Source organism: Dysidea avara, chromosome 3 (assembly GCF_963678975.1).
Source record: "Dysidea avara chromosome 3, odDysAvar1.4, whole genome shotgun sequence".
NCBI lineage: Eukaryota > Metazoa > Porifera > Demospongiae > Dictyoceratida > Dysideidae > Dysidea > Dysidea avara.
The window spans coordinates 26088337-26112148 of record NC_089274.1 but is presented as its reverse complement, the minus strand read 5'-3'; the positions used below and the strand labels follow the sequence as shown (position 1 = coordinate 26112148).

At 37.5% G+C, this 23812-nt stretch overlaps 3 protein-coding genes across 3 annotated transcripts in view; 1 reads left to right on the top strand and 2 right to left on the bottom strand.

Moving 5' to 3' along the window:
- LOC136250503 (mucin-2-like) overlaps window positions 1-3443 on the bottom strand; it is an 8259-nt gene extending 4816 nt beyond the window's left edge. Inside the window, exons 1-4 of the mRNA XM_066042720.1 lie at window positions 3249-3443; window positions 3022-3196; window positions 516-647; window positions 193-363 (exon numbers count right to left, since the gene is read on the bottom strand). Coding sequence (XP_065898792.1) covers window positions 193-363; window positions 516-647; window positions 3022-3196; window positions 3249-3308 — 538 coding nt within the window. The 5' untranslated portion in view covers window positions 3309-3443. The remainder of the gene's footprint in view (window positions 1-192; window positions 364-515; window positions 648-3021; window positions 3197-3248) is intronic.
- Window positions 3393-16725, bottom strand: LOC136250499 (uncharacterized). Its single transcript, XM_066042711.1, has 14 exons — window positions 16612-16725; window positions 13778-13931; window positions 13577-13720; window positions 13204-13398; window positions 6981-7180; window positions 6893-6914; window positions 6807-6832; window positions 6687-6752; window positions 6585-6623; window positions 6403-6528; window positions 5205-5297; window positions 4879-5154; window positions 4512-4763; window positions 3393-4106 (listed from the first exon to the last, which is right to left on the bottom strand). The coding sequence occupies exons 1-14, from the start codon at window positions 16687-16689 to the stop codon at window positions 3501-3503; spliced, it is 2277 nt and encodes a 758-aa protein (XP_065898783.1). The 5' UTR covers window positions 16690-16725; the 3' UTR covers window positions 3393-3500.
- Window positions 16699-23812, top strand: LOC136250531 (coiled-coil domain-containing protein 166-like). The gene is made up of 7 exons (XM_066042749.1): window positions 16699-16865; window positions 16923-16976; window positions 17377-17431; window positions 17479-17623; window positions 17816-17895; window positions 19432-19608; window positions 23406-23812. Exons 1-7 carry the CDS (start codon window positions 16738-16740, stop codon window positions 23724-23726), a joined length of 960 nt encoding a protein of 319 aa, XP_065898821.1. The 5' UTR covers window positions 16699-16737; the 3' UTR covers window positions 23727-23812.

Genomic DNA, 23812 nt, shown 5'->3' with positions numbered 1-23812 from the left:
AATATGGCAGGAAAGATTGCTTATAGCTAACTAAACTTTAGAGAAAACATTAGGAGACTATGTAGTTACTGCAATACTGCACCATATATGGCAAGCATACATACACTATTAACCACACTGGTACAAAACATGCCATATAAGCTAAATTCATCAGGTTGTACACAGATATGATACAATATTCATGGTACTCACCTAACACAACAGATGCCACCATTGAACCTGGTGCTGCCTGTACTCCAGCCTGCTGCTTCAAATCATACACAATAGGGCCTAAATTTTCAGGAGTACCTCCACCACTGACATATGCTAATGATGCTGAAAACAATGGTCCAGCAATGGACTTGGAAATGGAAATTGGTGTCCCTATAGGAACCATAAATGATATCTTGACATAATGTATCACATGCACGCATGCACGTACATGTGGCAGAATGCATACATGTATGCATATGAACATTCATGCACACTAAACAGTGAATACATGTGCATGTATGCATGCACACAGATACACATACTGTGATGAGGATTATGTCTCATCTTGTGATAGATATATTCCATCGGTGAGTAGAACTGCAGACTAAACCATTGTGGTTCAGACATACCAGATGCCTCAACAGTCACACGTATGGTACATGGTTTGGGGATTCCTACAATAAAAAATTATACCACTGATCAATTTGAATTGTCGATCCCCTTCCTTCCCCTTTCAATAGGATACACAGTAATCAAAACATTGTACAGTATTGAGCATATGCACAAACAAACATGAAGCAGACAATGATGACCCACTATCAATAGAGCTATCATTAAGTACACTACACAGGCCATAGTGATGTGTTTTATGATTGTATACAAACACATGAGCATTGAAATGGTATGGACTTTGGATGATTAAAATCAAGTTCTCCATATGTTAGAAGGTACAGTCTCTGCTAGTCTAATTTTAGAAAGCAAATGCATTCAGTGGGATATTTAATGTGGTTGATGCTTGGTTGATTAGTTGTCAAACACTTAATATCAATATCATCATCATCATTCAGCTTAGAATAATTCTCTCAGTAACAATTTCTATCCCTTATTGATGGAATATTGTCTATGTCCCAGTACCGTATTGTGGGAAACTTAAGTGGTAAACTTTGACAAAACCTAATTGGTAAAAAAAATTGATGAATTGCCGTGCTTCATCATGTGTCACCATACACAATGGCTGGATGAATTCATCAAGTTCCTCAATGTTTTATATCACTAAAGTTTTCTACTATACGGTAGTAGTCAACATTCAATAAATCTCTAGACATCATATATGTGTGCATAGCTATGCATGAGTACAGATTGTGAACTGGTTTAATTTCACATTATTAATTCCATGGAATCACTGGGTTACTTGTAACTGTGGGTAATTAATGGGTAACATTTTTGTTTGTTTGTGTCATACGTTGTCACTGGTAATTATAAACCTTAACATCCTGACATGTTTAAATGACACTGAGATTTCTGCAAGGAAATTAATCCCCCATTCTTCCTCCTATGATAGCACACACATGTATATGTAGTCATCTTGTTGCTAGCTTCACTTGAAAAATAATTATAATTGTATACTTCATAACTACAATAATAATATCAGTCATTGATTTGAGCATGGTCATAGCTGCATGTAACTACAGTGGGACAACTGAAGTGCCAAAATTGCACAGTCTTCAACTCTTTGTTCATATTCATGGAGTAACTAAGGCCACTCCAAATATATTCTCTGTTTCCCGTGCTGTACCCAGGTATATTTGCAAGTGGACGGAGGAGGCGGTCCATTTCCATTATTTCATTATGAGATTATCAGTTATTATTCGCTTGGTAAAACCGTAGCAAGCTACATGAACACATGGTCAAGTTTGTACCTTAAGTTGCAGCAAGAGTAAATAATGTATTTATAGCGTAAGTCGCCAATTATCGGCAGGTACAAATTATCGGCACTTGTAAACTACAGAGGCTACAGGACATATGGAGGCTACCAAGTTCCACAATGGGCTGTTATATCCTCTAAAGCGTTTCTTAGAATCATTTTCATTCAGTGATTATTGCTGTTAAAGCGCTATACAAGCCATTCTGGTTAAGCATGGAATTGCGTAAAATAATTTTGTATTGGAAACCAGTATGCTTTTACGTCTAACCTGAATATCTCTGGAACGGCTGGCCTCATCTTCGTAAAACTTCTGCGAAACGGAGTTATCCAAGGACTGCACCTCCCATAAAAATTTCACAAAGAACTGACAAGCCATCATGAAGTTACACACAAAATTGCACATTGTGCTGATAATTGGTCAATCAGGAAAGTACAGTTGCCGATAATAGGTACCCCATGCCGATAATTGGCACACGATAGACATTGCAATTTTTCTCATAACAAGACGTTCACTCACGTGAGATAATTAAATTTTGGTGTGCTAAGAGACGAAGGATTGCTCTGTTAAATGGTTCAAACCGGAAGTTAATATGCCATTGAATTAAGGAATTACAATTGCGTGATGAAATGGTGCCGATAATTGGCGACTTACGTTACTCTTGGTTGCAGGAATAGCATAAAAGTGACTTTGTGCCGACTTGATAGCACACTGACGTCAGCTGACACCCTTACAAGATCAGTATGCATGAATAACATGGAAGAATACGAAATAATGGAAGATTTTAGTGCTGACAGTAAAGAGATGTAGGTGGTGGACGGGAAACAGAGAGTTTATTTGGAGTGGCTTAAAAGCAAAAAGTTCTGCAAAAGAATTTTGTACTGGATCACTATGCATGAGAGGACACATATACCATCTTTAGGAGAGTCAATGGTCTAGTGTATTAATAGGTGTAGCTCATAATTAAAATTCTCATAGAATTACTGACTCAAGTAATACATGTCATTGATTTGTTTGGTGACGTATAGACTGGCCACGATGTTGCCGGACATTTGAAACCACACAACTTTGTAGCCCAACCCTTTAACACAAATCTAATTTCTTTTGACCCATGTAGCTATCTTACTTGGTGATGCGACAACACGTAGTTTATCCTCTTCAACTCTGTATGCCATAACTCGACTACGAGAGTTGTTGTTGATCTCAATACCAGCACCTTCGAAGTCGTACACCAAAGCGACTTCTTGTGGCGGCGGAGGAAGCAGTCCTGGTTGAAATCGCACCTCATAGCTCTCGTAGCACTACACGAAATGCACACACAAGTCAGTATATGTACACTGTTACTGCTTGTACCTCGATCAGAAACGCCTTAGGGTAAAGTATCGGCCATTCATTCTCATCGACTTCGCTCATGTTTAAAATGTCGCGATAAACAGCTAAACCGCACACAAAATAGCTCAACAAACAGTTGCTTTACTCGATTATTTACACGAGAAGTCAACAAACTTCAGCATTTAATACCATATCGAAACCAAAAAAATTAAAAACAAAAATTAATACGTACCACAATTATGACATAATTACAAATGGGGGTCAAGTACATAGCTAATGGTGAACTGATTTTGTTCTCCTCTTGGGTACAGGCTTGCTCACTCTACCCTGCCTTGGCTCCTGGCCAGTGGAACCTTTGTCATCACTCTGTTCATCATAGGGCTCATTAGAGAGGGAGGAATCTCGGACTGGAGGAGGTGGTGGAACCCTCCTACCTTGGGATTTGACTATTTCACCACAACTTGATGATTTGCTTAAATGTTTGACAGTAATGGGCTGCTGCTGCTGTTGTTGTTGTAGTAGTGGTGGCTGGGTTTGAATCCTATCCTCTTCCTGTGGTGACTGATGCTGAATCCTACCATGTTGCTGTTGCTGCTGCTGTTGCTTTTGTTCTTGTTGCTGGTGTAGCTGTGTTTCAGATGCTGAGGTAACAATTGGTTTGACTTCTGTGACAGTAGCTGGAGACAAGACTTGTTTGTGGTCACCACTTGCACCATGAGTTGAAGCTTGTGGAGTTTTGTTGCCAAGTATTGGAGGTGGTGGAGCCTTTCTCACAGGCTTTATCGTTGCTGGACTAGAACTGGGTGTTGTGGTGGGTGTTTTTTGTTGTACAACTGGACTGTCATGTTTCACTTTAACAGGTGGAGTGTCTGATGGAGCCTACAAGCAGAAAAGAGTAGATACCAATTAATAAGACATTATAGAGTTGATGCATGTAAACATGCACACATGCAGACAGCGAATAGCATTCATTAATATCCTGCACTACTTATTATCATTATGGGTTTTAAAACATCGTATGTGCACTGATAGCTGAGCACTGGCCATACTTCTGAAACGTTGTTGCTCAGATAGTTTCTCCTGAAAATGTGTCAGTAAGCCAGCAAACAGAAGAGATTAAATTTAAAAATATTTCACTGCATTTTGTCGACAAAAGTCATATAAGCATAAATGATGAAAACACTGTCTTAACAGATTAGCTGAAAATGGGTTGGTCGGACCTCACTCACCTGAGCGACAACTTTACAAACAGGTATGACCATATACGTATCACCGCACACATACCTCTGCTGGCTTTTTTCCCTTCACACTCTTGCCCTTCTTCTTTGCATCCCTATGAATTACCACATTATTATTGTTAAGATTCATCATCTCGTATGCATCTTCTGCATCATCTTCTGTTGAATCCAATCTGCCATTCACAGCAGTTGGTATCTTTGATAAAATGGCCTTAGGCAAAAGACAAATGAAACTTTTGTAGATAGACCGACACCAATTTGTGTCAACTTCTTCAAGGACATCAACTGTTTCACCAGCCTGCATGGAAGATAAAATCTATAAATGTACATACAAATATGTACAACTATTATAATCACTAATTATTAGTATACATTGTAAATATATGTATGCATTTGTGCTGAAAATTTCTCACCGTTAATTCAACTTTGGGACCACTCACGGAAGACAAATAAGCTACTTGATAATATTCTAAAAGCTTCGCACGGTACTGGCTTCTGGTTTTAAGTGAATCGATACTGGGAATCCCAGTTGCACTTATCTCGTCCAGTATCATAATGGACTTCTTGACATCTTTATACGCTGGAGAAATGGGTGTGGCTTGATCAAGCTTTGTAAAAACATCAGCACAATTATCATGTTTAACAGCATCAAGTCCATTAGCAGTAACCATATCATCACTTTCCTTTATCTAAATTGCACACATGGTAATAGCATACAGCTTGCATTCAAGGAACTCACTATGTATGTAGGAAAAAATCCGTATTTATCAGTGGCTACACCAAAGCACCATCCGCTGTCATTATACTGCATAATATGTACCAACTCTCCTTTCTGCATGAAAGAAACACACAGGAAGATATTTTTGATTACAAGAGGAAGTCACACATGTTTGATACTCATATATTATGAATAAAAGAGGAAGTAATCAAGTGGTTGGTGAAAAACCTTTTAATTGTTTACATCAGCACAACATGTTACAAGTATCTATTGGGTTGCTTGGCAACTGCAATCATACAACTTCTTATGTGCAAAGCAATCTACATACACAGTGTGTGACTTAGTAGAAAAGCAATTAACCACATACTCAATATTTTTTTAATTGAGCAGACATTTGGACTGCACAGGGTAGCCACTTTGCTGACAAGCTAACTCAATTATTAATCAGATCTAATTATATATTATCAAGATACATAAACCATAGCTAGCTGCCTTATAAGATATGTAAAGTCAACTAAGTGAAGACAACTAGTAAAGTCAACAGGCGTGAAAGGCTACTTGGTATATAACATGAAGTACATCAACTATAAAAAGACCATGTAGTTGTGACCACTTAGTCTTTTATAACCAGATTCATTGTAGGAGTGATTGCTTTAAAATTATTATGAGATAACATGATTCAATGGTTATTGTTTCTTGGTAGACCACCAGACCACGAAGTTCATTATATAGAAGTTACAAAGAGTCACTACTGATGACAACAAGGAAACTAGTGCTGCAGCCCTTTTGGCTGATTACAAGCACCTCTCATGTAAAAGTGGAGCTTATGGAATAAGCATTAGCTTGGAGAAATAGAAATTTAATTCAAGCCAGAGTGGGAGCATGCAGTTTTCAAATCATGTTGTGCAATCTGTGTTTGCCATTGCAAGTTGCTGTCTGTAGACTTACAGCCATGGCATAGCAATACTTGCATATGATGGCTAACTCGGCCAATATCATGCAAGCCCAAAATGTAGCTCTTGATGCACACCTCTTTTATCCAGTTTATTTCCAGGTCAGTAATTTCAACACTCATAGTGAGGTTAGTGAACATTTGTCAATAACTAGTGGGACTGCTGGTATTAACTTTGGTCAACAACAGGGTTTTTTTTCAAGTGTTATTAGAAGGTACGTAGCTGTAGGACTACTCTTGTAAGATAACCACCCTCCTATCACTGACCCGCAATGGTATACATCCATCCTTGCCATCAGGATTGTAATCTTTTATCACTGTGGCCAGGTTGATAGTGGACCGTTTTAGTGTTTGTATGAACTCTGCTTGATCATCCTCTAAATAGTTTCTCTCCTAAAAGTAAACATGATGTTTACAAAAAAGCCACAAAACATGTTATCATTACTTACTGAAGATGATACTGAAGCAGTTGCTATTGGAGATTGGAACTAAACATTTTATAGAGACAATTAATCACTCTAATATAAAATTTTAGATTATGCAATACGTACAACTAAGGGCTGGTAATCTGATGGCTCTTGTGTTGAATCAGGTGTAGGTTTTTCTTTATTCTCTCGCTGCATAAAATATTCAAATTGTAATGGTTATACAACTTATTCTAATATACATACCTTCGGCGTTGGTGGCAAACTCACAACTATAAAAGAGTTACACATATGTATAAAACCTTTTCAATAGAAAAAAGGATTTTGCTAACCTTCATATGGCTTAAGTGCTGCCTATTTTGAGCAAACAAAAAAAATGCAAATGAATGCAAGACAATTTGTGTACAAGGATGAACTAACCATTTTCTGCCGGATAGAACTCTCCAGTGTTTTTAACTCAGACTTTTTGGCTAAGTCAGCAACTGTGTCCCCATTTCTTGCCCTTTCAAACAAAACATATTCATAGCTTTGGAGATAAGCATTAACTAAGTGAGTGGCTGAAGCTTCATATCGTCGTCTCAAAGCAAAATGTAAGAGATTTTCCTGAGACCCATAAAGGCCTGTAAAATGTATACATGAGTAATATTATACTTGATACCACAAGTACAAGAAAACTTAGTAAATATGTCTGGTGAAGAAATTAGCTAAATAACGTGTATCATGATGTATGAGAAGTGTACTACATTTTAATGGTCAACATTCTTATGAATCAAATTATTGTATGTTGTAGGTGCCGGTTTTAATATTTAAATGATTATTTAGCAGTTCCACTTTGTATCTTCTGATATGTCGCTGTATAGTGATGCAATGGAGAACACATATCAAAACACCCAACTACCATATTGTTGCAACTCTGATAGCTACTTAGTCTCGTGTGGTCAGACTATATACTTTTCCGACACCTGTATCTAAAAATTCAGTCTGGTACATTTTTGCTGAGAAACTATACAAGTATTGGTAATTTACTGTGTCTCTAAACAACACTTTGCATCAGTTCTACTTAGATATTTCAGGTAAGACTGCATGCTTGTGACTGACACAGGTAGCTAACCCATCACCAGATATAGCATTAAAATCAACAAATACCAATCTTTTTTAAAATGTCTAAATTCGATTTTTAGTTTGCTTACCTGCCTGTTAGTAACACTAAATTATCTTCTACAAAGGTGCATCATTTCTATGAAGGTTTTTATGGGCGGCAATTTTGTGGGACACGTGTCATTCTGGGGGGATCCCTACTATACAGTACTACCGTACTGCATTTGAAATTGTGCATAATATTTTTATTGGACAGTTCAATCAATAGGCCTACTTGCTATATTCAGTGTGGATTGAATTGGTACTAGTTATGATATCCACCTAACTACTGCTAAAATTTCACTTGTGAACTGAAATTTATTGCATGCAGTACACTTGAGCTTGTCACCAGTTTTATTCAACACTTGCACATTCTACCCATGAAACAGCTGTCTTAAACTCAATATCACAGCTCAACTTAGCGTACTGTGCAATACTCTAACTTATGCAAGCATGTCAAGTCGATCTATTCTTCAAAGACCTTATGCAACAGTTGATAATGAAAGGTAACAATGTAACAGTAATAAAACTATCATAGCAAATGTTACGAAAGCTAATAATGACAATTACAGTTCAACCATGTATTCAACAAAAATGGCACTTGACTTTCCAGACCTGTGTCATCAAAAATGCATGGACAGAAATTTATAGCACATTTATTCAGTCAAAAGTCAAATTCTGCAAGATGAATAACATTAAGACAGCCAATGCTGAACTGATTTTATGATACAGTAATACATATGTACTTTGCTACCCATTCTCTAATGAAACATATAGGCTGGCTTCTTAATAAATTAGTTACATCTACATAATTATGTGCTGTACTCTAATCAGATAATATATACATAATACTAGTCTCATGTGGCCAGACTGTATGCGCACGGCTTGTCACTTTCAACTGCACTTGATCTGGCATATTTTTGGTAACAAAGTTGTTCTGACAAATCCCAAAAAACTAGTCATGTGTACACCTATGCACGAGTAAAGGTGGCAACCAACATTCTAAAAGTTAACCAAGTTGTGCATTGAAATTTGGGAAAGCTTAAACAGCATGAGGCCCTGCCTGCCAGACCAACCCTAATGATCTAGCTGTGCTAATCATATCAACCACACCTCTTACTTGTAGCACAGTGAAAAGGATGGCCGCACCCTTGAAAATATCAGCTGTCTTGAAATACTCTAATAAAGCAGTCACCCTAATACAACAGCCATGTTCAATATTCTAATAAAACAGTCACATGTTTGCTATAACAAAAAATTACAGTGGAACCTCAGTTATCCAGACCTAATTTATCTGGATTCTTGGTTAACTCAACTACAGAAGTAACTGCTCCATTAGAGCAGTGGCTGTTCTATTAGGGTAGTTGATAATAACTGAAATTTTTAAAATGTTCTTTTTATTTATATACCATTTCAGAGATATATGAACTTTTCAGACTTATGGGCCACCCCTGGTCCCAAGGAGTTTGGATAACTGAGTGTTCCACTGCAATTAAGTAGGGATCCAGTGGATGGAGCTAGCCCACACTTGTTTCTTGGCCAATTCAAATATGTATTAGGATATATCCTTTACAATGCAGAGCAAAGCAATGCTTGTGATGATGCCACTCTCGCAGGGTCTTTGGAATTATACATGAGACTATTGGCTTTAAGAAGCAACTTAAGTGTAATAGTGGTCTGTGAACATCTTATACTAGAGAGCATGTAGTGAAGCAGCTTTGAAAGCAACTCTGCTATCATTTACAGAGTACAGTAGCACAATATAAGAGAAAATATTATTACTCGGACATCAAAAGTAAGTAAAATTGCATGGCCATAAGGCTGAGTTGGTGTGCAAAGCACATCCCCACAATGTGAAGCACAAAGTCTTCTATATAGAGGTCTGGAGTAGGGATGGATGGTATTGACATTTCTGCGATATGATAATTGTCATGAGCCATTATCATCATTATTGTCCACTTAACCACTGTAATAAAAAACACTAAAATATTGAATTATTCTTTTTGAAAACTCCTCAATTATTATGCGATAATTACCAATTTTGATTATCACTAGCTGATGAAAATTAGACGATGTCAATTATTGCCAACAAAATAATCATGATTATTACCCATTCTTAGTCTAGAGGCATGCACCCTAAGGAATCTTTTTTAAAAATGGAAGACTTTGAGATTGAATTTGAGACTAGTTTCATCTATTTATCAGTGAATTGGATACACATGTTTTTAAAGAGAACTAATTACATTTGTCGATAGTTTTTGTTGTTATCAAACAATATACCATACTGTTTAGTAGTTCCCCCTAAATTGATGGCTGCCTCCCACAATGGTGCGGTTAAAAATCATTGTAGATGTGATGGAAATCACTTTTACAGAATAGTCTTAGTACATAATCCAGTGTTAAAAACAAGAAAACACTCAGACGGGTGTCTGGATTCAGTGGAATGGAATGGTGGAATGGAATGGTACTTAGGTAATTTCAATTAGTGATCACCTCTTTAAAAAGACCACCTCTTTATAAAGACCGTTTTACTTTAATATCTGAATTGTTGTTTTAGAGCCCTATAAGACAGTCTTATTGATGAATTGTGTGCCACATGTTATGTCCCCTAGAAAAGCCAGTGATATCTGATTTATGATACAATGCGGTAATAGCTATATGCCCCATACAAAAACAGCTTGGCTATACAAAAAGATGTTTCCACGAAACTAAAAGCAACTGGCAACTAAAGGAGCTAATATCTGGTGAGGCCAAGAAATGAATGTTAATATATACTGGCAACTAATTTACAATAATCTTGGCCCTTTATCATTGACTTGTGCAGTCTGACTATTCCCAATTAATTCCCTGTAAATCTAATAGGCTAGTAAATTGGTACCTTTCTCAATAGTCTGGCATTGTAGAGGGTGGCTAAATTACTAGCCAATTAGAGTTACAGGGACTTAACTAGGAATGCAGCAAGACTGTACGAGTCAATGATAAAGGACCAAATTTTTATAAATTATAGTGAGTTATTTGCCAGTATTTCTTGGCCTCACCCAAATATTACCTCCTTTAGTTATCAGTTACTTTTAGTTGGATGAGAATGTCACTTTTGTACAGCCAAACTGTTTTTGCATGGGGTATATTGCTGTGTTACAAATCAGATATCACTCTGATTTTTCTAGGCATGTGGCACACAACTGATCAATAAGACCATTCTATGGGGTACACTCTAAAACAACAAGATAGCATCAATTTAAACATTAAAGTAAAACAGTCTTTATAAAGAGGTGGTCTTTGTTAGAAGGTGGTCTTTATAAAGAGGTGATCACCAATTGAAATTACCAAAGTACCGTTCCATTCCACCATTCCATTACAGTCCATTCCAGTCCACCATTCCATTCCACTGAATCCAGACGCCCCTCACAGACAACCGGATAGTGAAATCTCCAAAACCCGAATTTGGTCTGCCTGCCAGCCAGTCTGCCTACTTACCTGCCTGCCCACCTGACCACAGTTGCAAGGCTAGAGACCAAACGAAGCAACACACAACCACCATTTCAAGCCACAATAACAATACTCACTGGTGGCATGTGCCTTTTCGGGTTCCAACAAGTGTCTGCCTTGTGCGATTTACCTTTCCTCTTTATCTTAAATGGTCATCTTCTTCATGTAAGGAAACCATACTGATATGTTAATTTTGCTGCATTGACATTAGGAGCACATTTAGAAGCATAAAACCATTCGAAGCACTTTAGCAATTGTAAGTTGAACAGATATGCATAGTAGCTTTTATAAAACATTTGCATGGACCAACCACACCCCCTAAATGATCAGAACATGCTGCTCCATTCTTTTCAATCAGAATATGCCATGACTATACCACTTAATGATCTAGCTGCAATAAGTTGTGGTTTTGCTGAAAACTAGACATAGCAGACCACACCTCTTAATATATTGTGTAATTTACTCGAGACAATCAGGGAGATTAAGAGACTCTAAAAAGCAGTCACAGCTGTGTGTGTGCAACATACATTATAGCAAGAAAAGTCAACAATCTAATGCAACTAAAAAATAAATGAAGTAGTAAAAAGTAGTGAGATTACTGTTGAATTAGCTACATACGTTCCATTTCAAGAGCATTCTCAAGCATTCTTCACTACTAGACTAACATACATGCACAAACCAACTCCCGCTGACTTGGAACTGAAAAAGTTCTTATTGTATTTCAAGCTGGTATGATTTGAAAAACTACATCAAAACTGGCTATACACAGATTTTTCTGTGTATCGATCATGATGGGGTTGGCTTTTTTTCAGCCCTTCTAGGTATTTATCCCGTTTCACTTTAGGATATTTAGCTCAAAGATTTTCGCTTTGGCTCCTAGGCTATGGGTAAAACACCTCGAACAGGCTCTGCCTTCTGTATGCACCCTCCAGTACCTAACTGGTAAAGTAGATAATAATAACAATGATTACAGTGTGATGGTGGTACGTATGTAGGCAAGTGGTGATCTGAGGATGAACTTTCTTCACAATAGTACTGCAAAGGATACATAGCTGATCCTTCAATGACACTTGTGAAGTGGCAAATCACTGTGGTGGGTGAGCTTCATTTTTAAAGGTCCATTGCAATTCTTGATAAGTTGGTACATGTGGCTTAATCCTTTGTTTAGCAATGTAAATTGTGCCCATACATGGCTCTAAAATGGATGATGTTGGTACCTTACAAATTTTCTCTGGGTAAAAGTATAGAGACATTCATTTTTAAAACACTATAGTAGCATTATTTTCATAAAACTTGTAAACTTTTGGCACAAAAAAAACATTGCTCTTAATATTTTATGACAAGTTTTAATTGTGGCTGAAGCATACCAGATACCTTCTATGTACCACACCACAAGAATACTTTCTTTTCCCCATTACCTGCTTATTTACCATCAAGTTGCTTTGTGCTAAGGCTTCACAATATAAATATTATGAAGTCTTGTTAATGCCAATAAATATCACATTAAAAACCATTTCAGATTTACCACAATCTCAATACCATATCTGTAACTGTCAAAGCATACATGACCATTTCTTTTGGGCCACTTACACACTTCTGATATTGTATGCAGCATATGTGACATGTTCTAGTTTGGTGGTGCACAACAACAGAACACAGAAATAAACATACAGTTGTAGTCTTTAATGATAAGTCAATTATTTACACTTAGGTTAGTAATGGTTGAGGTGAAGGCACCTCATAGAAATTCTTACTGATGTGGTCAAATCATGGATGTTACATAATATTTGTAGGAAGAAACATTCACAACATTTTCTTACTTACTTTTTATACCCTAGGCCTCTTTATGCCAATAGATAAAAAATTCTGTGATAAGGTACAACACACACAGCACAGCTTGCTTTCATATGTGAAAGGAAGATGAGGAGGAATTTTACATAATATTATTCTTTTCAAGTTCTCCTTGGACTTGTATTAATGACTGATTATAAGCAAGCTACTTGTGGAAATCATTTACCTGCAGTAATAGCAGCAATGTTCCACCGTCGCTCATCACCACATAAAGTTTGAAAGGAATGAAGTAAGTTGTAAAACATTACATCAACATTGACACTATCAGAGTCATTCTCCTTTGTTTCTATGTTACTGTAGTAAGCTAGTAGTGCAGCAAAGAATGCTTGTGAAACCTTCGGGTCTACAGCGAATGATGAATCTACAAAATACAAGAAGGTACTAATAACATGATTCAGTACATATGAAAATTATGTCAACTTTATATAATTTTTACTAACAAAATACAAACCATTTTTTCATGTGAAATATACATGCACACTACTAGCACCGCATCATTATTCCTATAAAACACATATTATTACTATGCATTGACTCACTGTGACTATGAGATGATGAACAGAACATTTTCTTATACACATACTCCATCGGTGACACTGCACGTAGGGAATATGTAGCTAGTACAACTGTCTTGTTTCCAGCAGGATGAAGTGTTGCTATGAACTTACATGGCTTCTGCAAGGCTATTGTATAAAATATACAGCATAACAATATGATAACCAAGAACATGTATTACTTACCAGGATGATATACCAATAAAACATTGGGAGATAAAATTTCTACAAAAATATCAGTTCGTACTGATCCATCTGAAAACTGATAATCGATTGTGTACTGAGAGTGTTTGGTTGGTAATTTTCCACTGGGAAACTTCACTATATATTTTTCTGGACTCTGTTACAAGCAGAACATATAATAAGCAGAACATATTAACATACTATTAGCAAATTTAAACATGTTATAATGCACAGATTAGTATGCAAACATTTCATCGCTTCATCGAGGATTCTCACATTGATACTACATTACTACTACATGATAATTACATACTAAACAAGAACAGCTGGTATAGTTTTGTAATTTTGTACACTACTGAGAATTTGTTTCATAATAATTTTTTGTAAAAATGTATACTTTCACTATCTGTACTACACAAATAATGTCAACTGTATAATTATGTGACTGAATCTGGAAAAACTGGTCTTATCGTCCATGTCAGCAGATTCGATTTTTCACAAAGAACCCAGAGCTACATGAATAAACTATCTAATTTCACAGCTAGACTTGAGCGGTCTGTTGCTGGCTGCTTTTCCCAAGCCCAGTGGTGATCCATACATGTGATGTGGGGCCTTATTGGAGCTCTGGTAAGGAATTGGTATAAAACGTTTGAAAATTTGGTATACATAGTATCAACCATTGGCAAGCTACAACACACTAAATAATTAAAACTGGCATTTCTCAATACTTTTAAGTAGGCGATAAGACCAGTGTTCCCAGACTGGGTCACATGTACTCATCACCAATTTTTGGTTCACCATGTGCAAATCTTTTGTATCTTAGCATTTCAATTATTAGGAAGTCATTTCAGCACAGACTGATAATAATTTAAAATGTAGCCAACTTGTAGGTATTCCAATTGACAAGGATAAGATTTGGGTACATGTAAATAGATTCATGTAACAATGTGTTCCTTGAAACTGTATATATATTACAAACCAACAGTCAGAGCAATGTAATGAAAAAGGAGAAAGGGTTTTCTTAGGTCAATTATGTGCTTCGTCTAACAAGCTGTAATTAAGCACAAGACTTCACAGACAATATGGATATAAAGTGCCAATTTTCACCGGTGGTTTTTGAGATGCTAACAGAACATCCAGTATGTCACAATGGTCCATATTGTACATTCAGTTTCTATAAAACTATGGGTATTCACATAATGTAATGTTTCATAAGAGTACATGTTATCACAGTTTTCTGAAGACCTCTATGCATTTTATGTTTGCAAGCATTATAATCCATATCAAACAGTGGGTCTGTGATATATACATTAGTGATTATTGAGTCAAATTATAAACCAAGTTGTATTTCTCCAAGTGCTACATAATACATACCTCACACTAGATATAATGTGAGAGCAACTATAGCTAAATGAAAACTTTTGGTGACCATCCACTGCTAAAAGAATACTTGTAAATCAGTCCTTTATATAGTTCAGGATGGTGTATTCTTATCCCATTAGCTACACATTGGACTGCTTGTTTCTTGATTGCTCCTTAGCTAAACAGACTGTTATGACTCAATAAGTCACAGTAAAGTTGATGTAACTACGATCTATGTAGTAATCTCTACTTTTCAGTTTCAACTGCAAATTTTTAGGGTCTCTGTTTTATGGATCAGCAATAGGTTTCAATCATGATGGTGATCTCTCAAGCTAAAAGTTCACAGGTTATTACAGTATATTCCACCTTTGGAACAAAAGTTTAACAAGAGTTAACTCTTGCTATTAAGCAGTGGCAGATAACACCCTCAGAAATTTTACGTCACAGTCACTGGTGATTTTATCATGGTTACTGTACTAGATAATTCCTTGAAAACACGAGTTCTTTAGATTTGATGAACTCATAGCTACAGGGAGTACCCACGCAAACACACATTCTAAGGTACTCTAATATGACTTAAATCAGGCCTGACAAAGCAGAAGAAAAATATACAATGGTTCTTCTCCTCTGCACAATTTAGATACAGAGTAGTTAAGTTATTATACACACTTATAAAGGGCCATCATAGCTCCATTAGTCGAGATCCTAAAGAATTTCAGTACATATTGAATCTGGATTCATAATTAAATATTAGTCAAGATTTGATAAGTCCTAATCTTAGCTTTGCCACCCTTCAAGTGATCCTTGTACACAAAGTATTTAGTTATATAATACTTGCAGCCACACAGTTATATCATAGTTACAACAAAACGATTGTTTTATAAGTGTACAGCACTGTCAACAGCCTGATTGAGCTGAAGAGGTTGCAACATATTGCAGCCCACAGCACTAGTGAAATAATTTTGTGCCAGAAGATTTACAACCAACTGTACCTCCAAGCCCACCATGTGCATATGGAAATGACATAATCTAATTTGTAGGCACAACAGATGCCTATGATCACCCAGTGAAGTCCACCATATGTTAATATTCAGTTCCACGCATTGAGGTCAATTAAGCTAACTATTTCACATTAATATTCACAGCTACAAACATCCATTCTGGAAGAGAAAGTATATTGCCTCACAAAGCAGCATGGCCACACTGACATGCAAGAAACATGGTCAGAGATAGGAATTAGCTATAACATAGATTATAGCTATCGATCAGCATTCAGTATGTGCTCGAAATATGCCGTACATTGCACCTCAGAATTTTAATTTGACAAAGTTGTCCTGGCTACTAACTAATACCTTGAAATCTCCGTACTTAATAGCTATTGTACTAGATCACCGCCAATCTCGTTTAAGCTATTGTTTCGTTTCTTGCTAACAGATACTGATTAGTTAAACACACATTGCTCTAAATATCCTTACACAGTACAAAAGATTGTTAGGGATGATTTCCATGCCTCGTTCTGAACCTCGCTCTACACCAGCCGAGACTCCAGCCATTGCATTTAATTCCGTATACTATAGTGTCATTTCCGGGTGTCGGATACTATGCCGAAGAAAAAAGGAGGCAAGAAAAAGAGCACCGAAAAAGGAGGGGAAGTGGACCAAGCTAAAGAAAAGACAGGTCCATTCATTATGCCAGCTTTGTCTGCTAAAGAATCTTCTTTACGACAAGAGTAAGACAGAATATTCCTTATAACGCGCATCACGTAATTCCCATGGTAACACTGTAGGTTACATAGTTTAGACGAAGAACTTGAAACGTTAAAGAAACAAGTCGAAGAACTGTATCCTTCCTAAAAACATGGTATTTTCTAGGTATCCAGTAGCTCATTCATCCTGCCAGACACCAAGGTTTCATGCATAGATAATATATCCCAAGTGCAGGGGTATGGACACGATAGATATGAGTTTAGCCATTCAAAGGTCACCGATAACAGGTTACATCCTATATAGCCTCCCCTCAGTGTACGAAGATTGTAAAGGTACTGGCTGGAAGCTGAGGGAGTCCTGAAATAAATTTTTTTATCAAAGGGCATGATGTTATAATTTTGAATGGCTTCCACAATCAAAAGTGTACAAAAACAATTGGTAAAGAGCCACAACAACCAGTGCTGTGACAATGCGTCTATTATGAAGTGTTGTGGTGTACCCTACCAAGTGTAGTTTTCCTTAACATTAGTAAAGCCGCACTGAGAATGAATGGCTTCATACTGAGGCTGAAAAAACTCAACTAGAAAATGTGGGTTACCAAGTGAAGTTGTTTTGGTTGATGTGGGTGTTATACAGGAAGAGTACATGTCTTACATGTCCAAGAAGTCACAGAAGAGACAGTCACTGATTGTGTCACTGAGTGATAAGAACCTTGATGATCTGCAGCAGCTGCAGAAAGAAAAAGATGAACTGATGAAAGAATTTGAGGACCGGAAATCGTGTATGTCATGTTGTTCGTGTATGTGTGTGTGTACACATTTCAGGACGCATGGCTAAACATGTGTGTGTGTGTGTTTGTTTGTTTGTTTGTTTAAACATATATGAGCATTTACTTTGGTTGAGTACTGCATTCTGACTAGAGTTCCGGCATCAATATTACACTGTCACCATGGTGGGGTATCTTCTATTACAGATCTACGCAGCATGATATTAGAGAAAGAAACAGAACTTGCAAAAGTCAACAAGGAATTAAAAGATCTTGAGCATTACAAAGTAAGCTTGTCTGGGCTGTGGTATCCCATTGTGTACAATATATACAATGGCTTTGTGGTGTTCCTGTTTGGCTTCTGTTGTTGCCCAGTTGTACCCATTTCCTTGCCAACCACAGGTACCCAGTATTTCCATTTATGGTAACACTTGAGTGATGTTCACTTTTACTAATTGCTCAGAGTTTGTTTTAATTTTATGAAAAAGAAAAAAAAAGTTTATCAGTGGGCTTTTGTTTGTGGTATTGGTGAACACTGAACAGTTAGATGTCGCATATATCATTGTGTAAAGTACATTGTGGAACCTACAAGGCTAGTGATTACTTTATATGGTGATGCTAACTAACTGTCTATTTAGAAATCCCCACTACTGGAAATCAGCCCAAATGCCAATTATTATTGTGAATTCAGCTAAGTTTCATCTTGACTGTATCCACAGTGTTGAAAGCTAGGAATGCATAGATGTGTGGATGGCTCCATGTTGGTTTATCTACACTTTATTAATGAATTTCTTATTATTTTGGGGTCTATCTGATAGTGTGTTTTGACTGTCAGCACCATTGTACATGGATTGTATGGGGACATTTGTACACATCTTTATCAGACAGTGTATGTGTTTTATCCATCACTTCTGATTGACAACAAATGTCTTGCATGATCTTATGGGTCCTTGATTTTACCGAACACTTTTGAATACATACATACATACATACATACTCTTCTTTTCTGAGTAAACATGTACATATTTTGCTGCTGTTGGCTCGGCCCTACATCTGCCAGAACAACACAGTAGAGCTCGGCGGTATTGAAATTTGAATACATGGTATTAGTAACAGGAAAGTATCGCGGTATATCGATATATAGTTAGCTTGTTGTTGTAACTATTGCACCATTTCTTGGACCTAGTATGAAGCAGTATGCATCCCAAAAACCAAAAATATATAGTTCAGTACAAGTAGGCATGTGCTGTATTGTGACAACCTCAAATTTTTGTTTAGGGCGTGTCTGCAAAACCATCAACAAATTGGATAATTAAACACCAAAGGCTGGGTTAAAGCAATCCTATACTGGTATTCATCGATATTCCAGTATTTCAATATATTGGTTATCAAAGGCTGTCACGGTATGATAATTGGTTATGATAATTTATCACGATAAGCGGTATTACTGATATATCACAGAGCACTACAACACAGTGCACAAAGTGGAGGTGATTTAATCTGTGGTGATTTGCCAACTGTACGTTGTATTACTGATAACCCATGCACCTTTCACATGTTAGCTCCCATGATATACATCCCCCGTCCTCCTCTCCTTGTAGTTTACAACCATTTGTGTACACTTGCAATAGAATGTGTTATTCTGGGTACCCTCCAACTAGGTAACTACTTTGCAATACATCTATTTACAAATCTCAGAAGTGTTCTGATTTCAGGGGTGTACAGTTACACTTTAGTGAACAGGTGTCCATTTTGTTTGTGCTGTCTGTGGACACATTTCAAGGGGTCCCTTCTGATGTGGTCGTTTTCACTGTAACTTGTAGGCACTCCAACATGAGCAGGAAACTGAGATTGCCAAGCTGGAGAGGAAATTGGAAGACATGAGGTTTAAACATGAAGACAAGCTGAGGTCATTGAAGACACAGTTCCTTAAGGAGAAACGAGCATTTGAGGAGTCGTCCACTACTAAAGTGCAGTCCATGGCCTCTGATGCCAGCAGGGTGTGTGTGTGTGTGTGTGTGTGTGTGTGTGTGTGTGTGTGTGTGTGTGTGTGTGTGTGTGTGTGTGTGTGTGTGTGTGTGTGTGTGTGTGTGTGTGTGTGTGTGTGTGTGTGTGTGTGTGTGTGTGTGTGTGTGTGTGTGTGTGTGAGGCAGCATAGCTAAGTGGCTAGAGCATTGGCCTGGTAATCAAAGGTTTCAGGATGTGATGCCCAGTTATGCCAAGTTAGTGTTGTTGTTTCCTTAAGCACCATTGTTTCAGTCTACCTAGCTGTATAATGGGGATCTAGTAGCCTGGTGTCAACTGGGGAAGTAGCCCACCCAGCTGTAACATCATTATGTAATTGGACCAACTGTCCGTGTCTTGCTTAGTGGTGTTGGGGGTCGTTGTGGAACTTCGGGTTCTGCGGCCTCTCTCCATGATACCTGGACAGTCCTCCAGTGAGTTACTATTTCTGTCCCAGAAAGATTTACCTGCATAAGACTCAAATACCTGAGTAGTGCACAGACATTCCAGTGGTGGTTCACTGGGTGGCACAGCTGTGTGTTGTACACGGCTGCTGGAGGCTTGCTTTGCATGTGTCAGTTACCTATTAGCCATTTTGTGGATTGATCGTAACATTTCTCAACAATTTTTGTATTTTAATAATCCATTGTATTATCTCCTAAAATGTCTCTACTTCCATGGATGGCTAAGTAATGCCTGACCCTTATTTCTGAAACTGGTTGAGTGTTTGTGTAGTCTACATGCATGCGCTACACACACCACATCACATATTAGTAATCACCATACTGAAGTAAGGGATTACAGCTCAGGTCATGGTCATAAACAGGTCATGGTAATAAACAGATCTGTTGGAGCTTTATTAAGCTGTGGCAATAAATCATGCTATTGTTTCAAGCAGATCATCTAATCTGTATTTTATTGTAGTGTTTCAGATGGGTACCACCTGTCAATCTGTTTTCGCCATATTTCCATTATGTTCCCTTTATGCATTAAGCCTTTATTAATTGGCAATTAATACGTTTATTGCCATTGATTGAAACTTTACAGACACATACTGCACACATCATACACACCTGATCTCATCACATGTATGGCATTCTATTATAGCATTCAGTTTCTATGGTTTGTTGTGGTATATTGTGTGTATGTAATGTGTGTAGCAGAGTTCTGTGCTATTGCCAAAGACCTTTAATACCTCAGTATTGATAAATATAGATACAAATGATTAATGGGAGAAGTAATTAGCAAGAGGCAAGGCAAAAAACGTTTGCGCTTATAATTAGCTACCTCTACTACTGTAAACATGCAGAATATTTTGAAGCCACAACATCCTAATTCCTTCTATTTTACTATTTACCACTACTATATATTTGATATTTCGGTATCATGGTTCAACGAGTATAAGGAATTTTAAATTCGATTAGGGATCAAAGAAATTAAAGTAGTGAAACATGGGAGGTTGCCTACACCTGAAGATATACTAGCGGACCCACACATACTGTGTTAGAAGAAAGAATGGTGTCGGGCTTATTGTTTTTGTCTGAACACATGCCCCAAATATCAATTATTGAAATAGCCATTACAGTACAAATGAAGAAACACTATGAGAAGGAATTCTGCAATCAATCCAGTCACAGCGGGAAAACTTGAATGATTCTTGTTACAATCGTAGGAAAGCCATCATGCGCCACTACCACAAATTGACACCTTGTGCTGTCAGCAGTGACAAATGATGGGACACAAAGGAGGACACAGGTAAGTCCATGAAATGTGCTGCAGTATGCCAAAGGCACTTGTTGGGCTGGTCAAATAGTACGTGAAAAAGTCAAGCCCATAGTCTTAGCAGTTATTGAGTGGCAGTAAGTAGAAAATTCCACAAAAAAATTTTTTTTTTTGAAATTTTGTCACAACCTATTGGAAGTGTTTCAGGTCACACTGAAGGCACTTTTGGGCTTGGTTATACCTATCCACCAAGGTGCTATGAAGGTATTGTGAGGCTGGTTGGTGATATTTTTGGCCAGAAAAGCACAAACCTTCATGATCCCTAATTTACCATATAGAGGGAAACTTTGGCGTGGCTAAACTTTGGCAAATAACAAGCTAAATTGCATTTGGTGAAATAAACTTTGGCGAATTCAAGCTCAATGTTTAGCTATTAAGATGCTAATCTGAGGTGCTACAAGTAATTGACAGATTAAACTTTTGGCAAATTTGTAGCAAATTGCCAAATTTTTTCTCTATATGGTACGTGTGTGTGTGAGGGGGGAGGGGTGTGCGTTGTGTGTGTACGTGACATGCATGCAATGTTGTAAGCACACATGTAGTACTTCCCTGCAAACTTCTCAGTGTTGACCACTGGTGCTGGACAGAGAAACTCTCTAATCCGATGATCAATGGTGTACGTTAGTAGCTCTTTAACTGTATATTGAAAACAATATAAATTGTGTGTTGGATTGCAGAGTACAGAGATCTCACGTAATAGAGGTTGTGTTTCAATATGAAACTGTTGGTGCATGACGAGAATTCTGGATTGAGAATTCTGGATTATACAAGTGTCAGATTAGAGAGATTTGACTGTACCAGATCCCATTGTTAACACACCAAATTCTATTGATAAACAACTTGGCAGTGGCGGATACAGGGGGGTTGCAATGGTTTCAGCTGAAACCCCCTCTGAAAAAGTGTGCACGCCCCTAGTTTATTTACAATTCATGTGAGTGACAAAATCACCAACGGTTATACATAGTGTATCACATTGGGATTTCTACTGGCCAAGCTTCATAATTTGCCTTTGAAATCACTAAAAATGGCATTATGGCGTTGAAGCGTATTACGCTCCTCTAAAAGTAATTGTCATTTTAGTGCTGTTTTGCTTTAAAACTTTCTGCGAAGGCCTGGATCTACTATGAAGCAATGTTTTGGAGCGATTTTTATAATTCACTATACATCTATGTAGCTGTAGACCACTGAGCTATAAGACTGAGTTAACAACCCCAGCTGGACTATAGCCAAGTGATTAAAACTTCCTGAACCTGAAATCCCCTCTGAAAATTCCTAGATCCGCCACTGCTTGGGAGTGATACCAGAGCCCCTGGCCCCCTACCAACACTCATTGTGCAGATTCTGTACCAGATTGAGGCTGCTGTTATGTTGACCACCTAGTCTAGTCGCAAAGGAAGTTTATGGTTGACTTGTATGAAGATAGCTGCTGTACATTTCCAGGTCATACTTTGTAATCCCAGCCCTAGACCATGTTCTGAGATATACTGTGTGAGAAAGCCATATAGATAATACAAGGCATATATGTAGAAAAACTGTCACAGATTATTTGATTCCCCTTTAACTTCAAATTGTTTAGAAAAGTGATCATTTATTGCAAGCTACAAACATTTCTTACTTGATATTGTCACTGCCTGCCAGAAAATCTTGAGAGTATAAGGTCGGCATATAAATAAAAAATATTAATCAGGACAAACGTAGTGAAATACAAATAAGGCGGCATGGTTTTGACAAAACGGCAACTTGTTTGCAGCCATACTGGTTTTGATAAGATATTTACAGGTAAGAAATTTCAACTACATTGGGAGAATACAAAGCTTGTGCTAATGGTATTTTACCACTTATGAAAATTTCTGTCTATGAGAAAGGTGGCCTGTGAAACAGTTGACATGGCCTATCCATTACTGTGCAACCTGTGTGTTTTATATGTGTGTAGTAGTTGGTGCACATTATGTGATAGTGGAGACATGTACCTTAATTCCATGATATACAATCTTTGTTGTTTCCTGTGTAGGAGGCTGTCACTAGTTTGGATAAGTGTACACAACGTGTACAATTTGAGAACCATGCACTGCGTCAAGAACTGCAGCAACTCATACAAATGACACAGGATCTTCAGCGACAAAAGAAAGTATTAGAAAAACAGTACACACAACTACGCAGGGAGCACCAATTCACGCAAGACCTGCGCAAGCTACGAGCAGCAAGAATGGGAATCCATTCAGCAGGATCAGAGGACTTCATTCTAGACTTTGATACACCAGATGACTATGCCGATCAGAGCCTGCCAGAAATCTCCCCCAGTTACACCAGTGTACATAAACTAAGACACTAATCCATGTACATATATGAACTTGTGATGCATATACGTATATTAAGGAAATATCAAATATTTAATACCCCGAAGGGGTCACCTTGTCA